The sequence below is a fragment of the Lygodium microphyllum genome, chromosome 4, assembly GCF_053477565.2.
Source record: "Lygodium microphyllum isolate KBCC chromosome 4, Lygodium_microphyllum_v1.1.10, whole genome shotgun sequence".
In the NCBI taxonomy this organism is placed as follows: Eukaryota; Viridiplantae; Streptophyta; class Polypodiopsida; order Schizaeales; family Lygodiaceae; genus Lygodium; species Lygodium microphyllum.
In genome coordinates this window covers 107,837,583-107,848,918 of record NC_141138.1, presented here as the reverse complement: position 1 = coordinate 107,848,918, position 11,336 = coordinate 107,837,583, and the positions used below count along the sequence as shown (strand labels likewise).

Below are 11,336 nucleotides of genomic sequence, written 5' to 3'. Positions count from 1 at the left end.
AAGAAGAGAAAGCTTTCTTTTCGATAATTCATTTTCGACAGTACAATTATCTTTTTGAAAACATTATATACTTTCTTTTCCATTTACCTGTTGTTATAGTTGGAATTATTTCAGTGATATTTAAAAATCAATTTTGCTTCAGTTATCTTTTCCAATTATTATGGTTGAGATAATCAATGTTATTGTATTAAATTGTTAGATTTTATAATGAAGTTTAAAAATTGCAAGACTATTTGATTCATTACTAAGTGAAAGAATGTGTGAACAAATTATAACATTTGTGCTTCACATCCCGACACGAAACGCTAGGAGAAAACTGACGCATAGCGCCGGCCCCAGCGCGCCGGGCTGAGTCTAGGCATGGAGCACCTAGTATTCAATTAAAGAAGAAAAAGAGAGAGACACTATGTGTCTTTGGGGTGGGGGAGGTGATACAAGATAAAGGTAATCCCCACTTTACCCTAGGAAAAACGGTCTTTATTTCTTGAATACTAGAGTGCTTCTCCTTGTGCCACGTGGACTTGGTCGCCTTCTCGATATACGATCGCAACGCAGAGCGAAACATTCATTATTCACGAGTCTGTTAGATCCAGCAACCGAGAACGTGGACACCGGACAGGCACACACTCTGCGTTCGAAATGCAGTTGCAGCTTGCAGCTTCGTGAGGTTCCATAACGCGAGCCAAATCATGGCGTGCTTCCTTTTGCCCCGTCCCCAACCCGTTCGTCGCCATCACCGTCATTTTGTCGATGGCTTTGCAGGCTCTCTGTCACGCCGTCCGAGCCGCCTGCGCATGCCTCCCGATGGAGAAGGCTCCTCATCGCCTTCGCATCCTTATCGTTTTTTCCTGCGGCTGCGGGTCTCTGCCTCCAATTCAGCCATCGCTGAAGTTGTACGAGCTCTTCATTTTCGGTTTCCTTCTCTTTCTTTCCCTGCATATCAGCGTGCATGCTTATCACCATCACAAATAGCTGCAATATCTGGATGCCTAGCACGACAATGAAGCGGCGCAGCTACTTCTCGTTTGGCGTTTGTAACATTGGTTATGAAGAGCACCGTACCCTCCATGAATACGGCATACTTAGGATTTGATTTAAGGGCTGCCGTAATTAGAGTTGGCACAAGATTCGTTCCCTACAACGGCACCTAATTTTCGATAGTAGAAGCGTGGATTTATCTTATGTCTCGCAATCCCATATGACCGCACTTGAAGAAACTTGGATTGGAGCAAGCTTTGTCTACCTTGTGAAGATTGGTTTCTGCTAGTCTACAGTACGAGCATGAGTAGCGGACTCGCAGAGGCTGATGATGTTGTCCAAGATACTACAGTCTCAGACAAAACCAGTTTGGTTGGGGTCAATAACGTTTGGCATCAACAAGGCTAGTTTGAGACTGATCACATTCATAAGGATCTTGTAGATAGTTCCAAGCACAGCAATGATCAGCCTCCACTATGTGATCGTCAATCTATCTTCACTTCCCTTGGAAATGAGGTGAATTAGTTACTCAAAAAGTATATTTGGCATAGCCCTTGATGCCATAATCTCTTGAAAAGTTAGAGATACGACATGCATTGAAATGGCCCCAATAGCTCATAGAGAAGGCTAGATATCACAAAGAAGAACAAACATTTTTTTCATTTGCATGGGTAAGTTTTGCCAAGTAGTAGACTTCTAATCCCATTTTTTACCATTATCCAGCTTTTAAAAATTAATTGTAGAATTATTTTAGTGCTCAAAAAATTAATTTCACTAGCTAGCAATTAAATTGGCTAGGCTAGGCCAATTTGTCTTCCAAGTATCCATGAGCAGTTATTGACCCTTAGATCGACATCAATTAATTAATTAATGCCTAGTCTTTGATGTCACTATTGACATTAGTGGTGAACAAATTGGTCTAGGCCCAAAATTTGATACCAAGTACCACTTAGTATTTGTTAAGCACAACTCATTATAACTTTTGTTCTTGGCACTCACTGCATCCTTGGGATCCTTGGTCTGTTACTATGAAATAATTGCCATGTGCATTACATGTACTAAATAACCTTGCATATTTGATCAATAACTTAATTAAATATTATCATTACGTTTAAAGCATCTAAAAAATTTACATCCCTATGACAGACCTTCTCCTTGAAATCCCTGCAATTATCCTTAATTGCATTGCATTGTGCCAAAAGAAAAGCATATTGCACCGAATTTTTTTAAAGGTTTGATAGTTACAACATTAGCCATTGTTGTCCAACCATGCCATATGACCCCAACAAACCTTACCGAAAATTTTCAGCAGCATAAACAATCTAGAGCTATTGTTAGGAATCCATTGGATACCTCCATAGCTCATGTTTCTCAATTGTTCTGACTTTTGAATCATAGTAAAGCATATTTTCAGTATATACCATGATTGAGACTGTCAATGGCATTTGCCAATGTTGTTGTTCATGGAATCGATTGTAAACCGTTAAAAATTGAGCATAAACTTATTATGAATTGATCATTTGTTGATTTGAGAATTGATCACAAACTATTGCAAATTTGACCTCAAATTGATTAGAAACTCATTGCAAAAAATGACTAGCAATCAATGGAAAAATTGATCCTAGAAGTGACCATAAATGGATGTCAAATTGATAAAGAACTAAGCTAAAATTGATCAGAATTTTTGTCTCAAAATTAAGGCAAAATTTATGCTAAACAGATCATAAGTTAATGCAAAAGTATAGTTCTAGTATTTAGGTGAAACTCATACTCATGTGCATACATTTCATAGTGACTAGTACACTAAGTAATGACCTTATGGCAAACATACGGTCAACACAGTACCTTGAGTGCATGCTAAATATATTCGAGATCCACTATATAAGAGCTATCCACAAGTGGAGTGGAAGTGCTATCTCCCCCTTAAGTATCAGACAATACATCGGACCCTTACTTTGCTGAACTTGATTGAGCCTGAACTAAAGTCATGCTCTAACTAAAAGGCATTTAGACTGCAATAACTAAGGATAGTTTGCCAAGTCATCCTCTTCTATTCATTTGACATCCATTGGTAAATAATTTTGAAATTTCACCATCTCCTGGAAACTTTACCTTTGATATTTCTTTTCTTATATATCGAAATTTACTCGAGTACCGAGATACATTTTCCCATATGTGATTTGTAGAGCTCATTTCACTATTTAAGGGGCTCTCTACAGGAAATGTAGGTTTTTGGGTATTTTTGCAAATTCTAGAAGATGTCTTATCACTAGTTTGTAAGCTTTGATGATTCAGAGAATAAGGTCTCTCATCATTCCTCTGAAAGGTAGAGAGATTATTATGTTAGTTCTCACAAAGATCGAGAAGAATGGAGGTCACCTAGTCCATTTGTGCGGCAATCTTCTTCTCCCTTCTCCTTCCATGTTTCACACAAGATCCATCTGTGAAGAAATGCTCTAAATGTAGAAAGCACAAAACCAATCATACGACAAAGCACAGATTGATAAATAGTGAACACAGTTAGGGTTAGGATAACTCAGAGACAGTGAATACAATGAATAATAAAGTGAATGATTAATGAATATACAAAGCTCATGCAACAAATATACTATGTAGTGAATATTAAACCTCGAACTCTCATATCTCTGGGATCAAGGTAGAGCTTATGAGCTGAAGAGTATGTTGTACTCCGAATGGATCTCGAATCACAGCAAGGCAGCCTTCGAGTATTGAATACCAACAAACGTAGCTAGGGAAGGTTGGATATAATGTAGACGATAGTGTAGGAGAGAGAGAGAGGCAAAATACACAAGTACTTGAGGAGAGAGAAAAACTGGGTGATAATTGTTGGATGCAAACGCAATTGATAGAGGAGAGAGAAAGTCAAGGCGGTAGCCATAGATAGTAAATACAGCTTAAGAGGAGAAAGAACGTCAAGGTGGCAGCCCTAGACTATAAGCACAGCCTCCAAAAGATAATATTAGCGGTAAACACAGTAATTTGACCTCCAAGGTACTAGGCAACAACTCTCTAGATAGGTGGCGAAGATTGGAATCAGGTGCTAAATGGTGGCATATGGATGGGGGAAGCTCTGACCATGATGTTCTCTTGAATGGGGTGTGAGCAACAAAGATATAACTCTTGAAACATGCAAAAACGAGATTGAGGGAGAGTGGTAGACTACGTATCTATTTATAGAAAGTTCGGGGCATCCAAATTGGGATTTTGTATGTGGGGCACAATAACTCTATAGGATTGCATTTCTTTTTAAAATAAGGAGGTTTCTTCATTAATTAAGGGTGTTTTGGGGCTATCAAAGTTAGGCTAGTACATTTTTAGCTCAACACCCCCTCTTAGGCCCAAAAGTGAGCCATGAGAAATAAGCCCTTTATATTGATTTTTCTTATATCCCAAGGCGTTTCACCCCAAAGTAGCATGCGCATCGGGCAAAGGGTGCACGCTAGTTGCCCAACGACCTACTAAGACTACACAGGTGATGATTATCTTACTAAGGGAGCCCAAGTGATCGCCCTAGAGAGACCAGGGCATCAGACCAAGGGTGTGGATTGGCTGCCTCTAGGAGCCTACCAAGTCTTGCAAAGGCGGATGAAATCAGCAATGGATATTTTTTTTGTTTTTTTAAAATTGTTGTTGTGGTTGTTGTTGAGGGATTTGGGTTAATTTGTTTAAAATATTTAGCATTAAGTGAGGGTTTCAAAATGGCGTTCGTTCCATTGAGTCACTGTGCCCCGAAGTACGGGAAAGAAGAATGGATAGCCCCACGACCATTAGAAAACAAGTAAAACAATTCCACAAACTATTAGGATAAGTATCTAGGGATTACTAAGAGAGTATGTGTGTGTGTGCCAATCTTATGGAGAATATGTGGAGAGACAAGCACGACGACATGATGAGCAAAACAAGCAAAGCTACAATGCAAGTATAGAAAAAAATTCCTTTGAAGACTGCCATGTGCAATGCGAAGAGTATGGTGGATCCAAAGTCGACCACTGCAAGGGTGACCAAAAACGGATAAATGTGCATAGATGCATGTTTACATGAACAAAATGTCGATGGATGGAGTAATACAAAGGAAGATGCAAGAATTTATGCTCATGCAAAATGTGATGCAACGGTGTCACTTGGACAATGCCCTCGTAGGGGAATTGTTCACTTGCCTAAGCACCCTCTTATAATCATGTTATCTTGACAATGTGGATGAAGTTACAAATATCCAAAATATACAAAACAAAATAAATAATTGCCTGAAATTGAAAAACTGTAAGCATCATCACTTTTAGTATCAAGAGAAGAAAACCACCCCCTGTCAAATTGGAAGAAGAAGTAGAGGAGGGTATACCCAAGTCGACTGGCTTGCCTTGGTCAAAATATGTGCAGAATTGTCATTGGATGGTATAAACCCTAGGTGAATGGTGCCTACCCGCAAGGGCAATGGCACTCTGGTTGTCATAGTAGACAACTGTAGGTGACTTGCAAGGAAATCGTGGTGTGGCCAACAAGTTTCTCAGATAGATGGCTTGCGTCGTACCATCGAAGAAAGCCCGATACTTCACCTCGACAAAGAAAGTTGCTACCATCTCTTGCTTATGGCTAGCCCAAGAGATGGGTGCCATGCCCAAGGTGTAGAGGTAGCCTCCATGGGATTGTTGGGTGTCAGGATCTTCCATCGGGTCAAAATCAGTGTATCCCTACAAGTGTAAACCATAGCCATAAGTTAGTTCATAATTATAGGTACATCTTAAATATCTTAACATACGAAGATAAGCAATCCAATGAGACATTCTAGGTGCATTAAAATATTAACTAAGCAAACTAACTGACAATGCAAGGTTTGGCCTAGTATGAATCAATTAGAGTAAGTTCCCTACAATAGAACGATAAGTGTGAGTATCAAAAGGCTGACCCGAGGTATCCTTGTACAAATGGATAAGGGGATCTAGAGGCGTGGCCATGGGTTGTGTTTGATCAGTGGAATAGAGCATACTTCTGTTGTGACAGAAAGATACTTCCCTCAGATCTAACAATCTCTATCTCCAAAAAATAAGATAACAAACCTAAGTTGGTCATCTCGAATGTAGAGCAAAGCTGTGTCTTATTTTCTACTATAGACACAAAATCTAAGCTAGTGAATAATATATCATCAACATACAACAAGATATAGCTGACCCCCATGCTAGTGGTGCGCACATATAGATTTGGATCATCATAGGGGGTAGAATGGTATCCATGAGTTCGTAAGAACTCATTCATCCTGTGGTACCAATACCTTGGCCTTTGCTTCAGCCCATAGAGAGCTCTTTGCAGCGAAATACCTTATTAGTGGGGTCAGTGGAAGAAAAGTTGGGAGGCTACTCCACATAGACTTCCTCCTCCAGATAATCGTTCAAAAAGGCACTTTTGACGTCCATCTGATAGGTTGGCCAACCGTGGTGAACGGTGAGCGCAATCGACAGACAAAATGATGTCAACCGAGTGGTAGGTGTGAAGATTTCTTCACTGTTAGTGTCATGCTTTTGCCTGAAACCTTGCACTACAAAGCGAGCTTTATATTTGTCTAAAGTACCATTAGCCTTTAGCTTGGTCCTAAAAATCCATTTTGTCCCGATGGTTGGTTTGTGACGAGGACGATCCACCAATGTCTAAGTCCTATTTCAATAAATACTATCCAATTCCTTCTCCATAGTCTCGCACCATAGAAGGTCCTGGAAAGCCTCCTGGCACCTTAGAATGTGCAATTTAATCAGCTGTAAATAGTGATGCATATGAAGCATGAGGGGTGAGCCGAGTAGACCTTCCAGGGCCCTTCGGAGTGAAATCCGGTGGAAGGATCCTCGAATCTCACATGGTCTGTTGGTACCAGTGAGGTAACGGGTCTTGCAATGGAGGCATGGGAGTTGAAGTATTTGTAGGAAGGTCAGGAGTGGGTAGTAGACCCGGCTTAGTAGGCATGATCTCAAATGATGTGAGCGGAGGTGAGGACGAAGAGTCCAGTGCAGAGGATTGCACCATGTCTCTCTCATCAAAGATGATATCCCTTCTAATGATCTCCTTGTTTGTCTGAGGATTAAACAAATGGTAGGCTTTTGCTTGGCAAGAATAGTCCACAAAGATCAAGAGATCTACTTGAGGGGTGAGCTCTCCTATCTTGTCATCAGTAGTGTGCACATAAGCACGGCTATTGAAGACTTTGAAGTGAGAAATAATAGGCCGAGAGCCAAAAAATGCCTCCTATGGAGTCTTTTTGGGGACCGCCACAGTTGGACATCGCTTAAGGATGTACACAGAAGTGTTAATAGCCTCAATCCAAAGGGGCTTAGGGAGCTCTACTGCGAATAGCATAGAGCATGCCATATTCATGACTGTTCAGGTCCTATGCTCTACAACTCCATTTTGTGCAGGGGAGTTGGTAGAGGTGAGCTAGCGTATAATGCCCTGCTCCTGAAGAAACTCAAAAAACTTGTAGGAGGTAAACTCGCCACCAAAATCACTCCTCATAGTAACCACGCAACAACTAGTCTAGTTATGGACTAGTAGCACCCAAGCCCTGAAATAAGTAAAAGCATCTAACTTTGCTTTAGAAAGTACACCCACATGTATCTAGAAAAATCATCCACTATTAAAAAGAAGTAGAATGTGTCATTTTAGGCAGCAGTGGATCTAGGATGGCAAAGATCTACATGAATGAGCCTAAGGGGTTCAGCAACATGAGTGACTGACTATTGAGGAAAGAGTGTACGATGTTGCTTACCTAGTTGACATGCTTTACAGACCTCTCAAGATAGTTTTACGTGTGGAAGATCCTCAACCATTCCCTAATGGAACAGCTCATAAAGAGAGTTGTAACCAAGATGCCCTAAGGAAAAATGCCAAAGACGCTCAGAGTCATGGACTTGCATGTGGTGATTAAGGCCTAAAAGCGATGGAACTCCGAATCGTCGGCAATTGGCTCGGTAAGAAAATGTCATGTGGTAAAGGCCATTAGGCTATGCCTTGTTGTAAGCAATCACTAAACAAGCCTGAGAGTCTAGGATCTTGATGATAATCATGGTGAAGAAAAGTGCTCGCTTCAATTGGCAAAGTTGTTGAATGGACAACAAGTTTACCCCAAGTTGGGAGACATCATCCAATGAAGCGAGATCTGAACCCAGATCAGTGGGAAAAAATTGACGCGACCCTGGTCCTGAATCTTGATTGAGTTGTTTCCTACATGAATAAGGCTGTAGGGCTTGGGAAATGACAATATCCGCTCTAGAATTCATGTGATAGGTAGCTCCATTGTCCACAAGCCAAACAAATACTAAAGTGCTCGGCTACGAGTGGGCCTCGTAGACACCTTATCAAGAGGCAACTCGCAAATATGAACGAGACTCACACATCAGATGTCTCTAAGGAGATGATGTGGATCTTTGTAGACTAGTTAGACAAACCCTTTGGAGTTGAGTAGTTCGTCGACTATGATGATTGACTAGTGGCACTGTGTGGTTTGGCCTTACCATTGCCCTTGTTGGGGGTTGCTACCACCCTGCTTCCCTTATTGGGGATTACCTGATTGGGGTGCAAGGGGTCTGATTTTTGGATTTTGGCTACGTGCCTTCTACCTTAGATCGACACTCCTCGTCATAATGGCCAGCCTTTTGACAATGTTGACGATATCTGCTCTTCTTAGGTACATTCTGCCATCTAGGTTTAAGAGTAGATTGAGTGATTCCTTAAGATTCACTAGCCTTGTTTTGATTTGGATTTTGATTTGAGTTTTGTTTGCCCTTGCCTTGTTGCTTCCTCTAAGAAGATGCAACAAGAGCCACCTCTATCGAGGACGTGTCATGAAATTGATTGAATAACCATGCATAATGTATTAGCTGACACTCAAATTGATAAAATGTGGACATATAAGGTTGTGAAATCACTTGTTGCACAAAATGGAAATATTTTCATGGCAACTTGTTAAGGAATAGAGTAACTTGTTTGTCAAAGGACTTAGGAGCCCTAGTGGTTGAGAACTTAGCAAGGAGACGTTGATACTCAGCCAACTTGACTTTTAAGTCATCCTCGTCTTTGATTTTAAGGTTTTGAAGCTCATGATCCAAATTGATATGACAAGTCATATCCTGAGCCGCATAGCGGTTAGTCAAGTGTGCCCAACACTCGGATGCCTAGTTGAAATATAGAAGTTGAGAGTGAAACTCAGGCAATAAGTCTTGCATAAGCTTGGCAATAGTAGAGGCATTATGAACTTGCTACGAGCAGACAACCTCATATGGAAGAAGTGTAGGATCAGGTTGGGGTTCCAACCCCTACGCTAAATCCCATAGGTTTTGAGAGTCTAAGACATGCCTCATCAAATTTGACCTAGTAGTGTAGTCTGACATGTTGAAATGAGTCTTGTTATTAAAAGCATGCATAGCGGATAAAGAGCTAGAACCATGAGGTGTCTGAGAAGATGGATAAGATGGGAAAGGTAGAGGTTTAAGATGGTGGTGGTAGTGGTGGATAAGAAGAAGGGGGTAAAGATGGATAGGGAGAAATAGGTTACTGATGTCTAATGAGTATTGTTGCGGAGGTACCGAAACGGACATAGGTCCATATGATACCGTAGGTGTAGGTGGAGGCACTTGGACACAATAGCCTTGTCCAAATATCGGTTGGGGTACAACATAATATGTAGATGGTCCACTAAGTAATGCCATAGAGGCAAACTATCATACCAAACAATCCACACTTGAGTATGTCTGGGATGCACTTCCAAAGGGATAACTTGAAAGTGTATATGTGGGAGGTCGAGCCTCTGTCATAGATGCACCACCTGGAAATGCATATGTAGATGTCATGAGGATATGCATTTTTGAAACCTCACTTAACATGTGGATGAATTTTTAATCACATGGTTAAATAAATGTTTCACATGTGAGATGTAACTAGGGTTAGAGTAAATTTACGAGCCTGAGATTCGAGAAAATCACGAGATGTCAAAGCCCGAGCCCGAAATTATATAGGTGCTTGGTGGTATCTGGTGCAAGTTGTTGCCCTAGGTCATTCAGTTGGTGACACTAGAGAAGTGGAGTTTAATAATACTTGATGGCAATCTGATAGTCAAAGATGGCATAGAGACATTTGGGAATGGAAGTTACCAAGCCAATTTAATTATTAACTAGTTAGATTATTTTTTTAGGCACTGAAACTGAAATAATTATTAGATTGATTTTCAGAATTTAAATACTAAAAATTAATATTCAATCATGGATAATACTAGAAAAACCATTTGGGAAGATTACCATTTGGCAAACTTGCCCATGAAGGTTGGTGAGAGGTTGAAGAAGAGGAAAAACGTAACCATCTTGCTGTTGTGAATCTTGCGGAGTTGTTGGAGCTGATTAGGATTGTTTTTCCTCCATTTTCCATTAGAGAAGAGCAGGTTGGCTGTAGGTGATAGCTCCTGGGGACCCAAACTACAGGCGATAGCATCTGGGCTGCTAGCGGCAACATTTATTGCAGCCGACAACAAGGAGAGGGTTTCCAATAGCAGGTCATAGCATCTACAGGCTGTTGAGATAGGAAAATAGCAGTAAATGACTGATTTTCTTCAGTTCTTCGTGAAGAAAGTCTGAATTTTCTCTCTCCTTTGTAATCTCTCTCATCTCCCAGCCTTTCTACAGTCTTGCTTTGAAGATTACGGCATTGAGATTACCAAAGGCCGAGAAATTTTAGATTTCTCTGTTGTAAATTCTAATCTGTAGCAAAAATTAGGGTTTAGCAGCGGCCTCGGGAAACATGCCAGAAATTTGAAGCTCAAGACTTGGATTCAACAAGGCTGAAGCTGTTTTTAGTCAAATTCAAGTGGAGGGGCCAGCAAATCAATGAATTTGGGGGCATGTTCTATCTCCATCAAAGCGGGTAAAGGCCGATTGACTACTCGAATCAAGGGGCAAATCAGATTGAAGACTTGCTGGTCATTTTGGACAGCAAGGGAAGTTGGAATACTGAAAGGGATTGGGAAAATCCCAATGTACATCAACTTCTTCTTCAATTAAGTTAAAAAAGTACCGAAAGGGGTGCCAGTTTTGGGCCAACAAGGTGGCCATTGTCCAAGATTGTTAGTTAATTTGCACTTCTTAGTTTTGTAATAAATGTTATTGCTGTAACTGAGTTGTAATCAGGGAATTATTGCCCATCCACAGAAGGAAGGTTGGTTTCATGGTTCCATTGCCAGGATACCATGAAATCCTTTGAATTGGTGGGCTCATGGCACTTGATTGCAACTTGGGACTATTGCATCAGTGTGGAAATTGCTCTCAGCAGCAGTGAATTACAGCAAGCGTGTCTTCACATGGTGATATGGG

General features: G+C 40.8%; 1 protein-coding gene across 2 annotated transcripts in view; it reads left to right on the top strand.

Annotated features, from left to right (window-relative positions):
- The first annotated feature begins 561 nt into the window (after positions 1–561).
- The window catches only part of LOC148037447 (putative methyltransferase At2g41040, chloroplastic), a 189,016-nt gene continuing 178,241 nt past the window's right edge, over positions 562–11,336 (top strand). For both annotated transcript variants that reach the window (XM_087676387.1, XM_087676389.1), the window contains exon 1: positions 562–893. In XM_087676387.1, the coding sequence (XP_087532513.1) occupies positions 690–893 (204 nt within the window). In that variant the 5' untranslated portion in view covers positions 562–689. The remainder of the gene's footprint in view (positions 894–11,336) is intronic.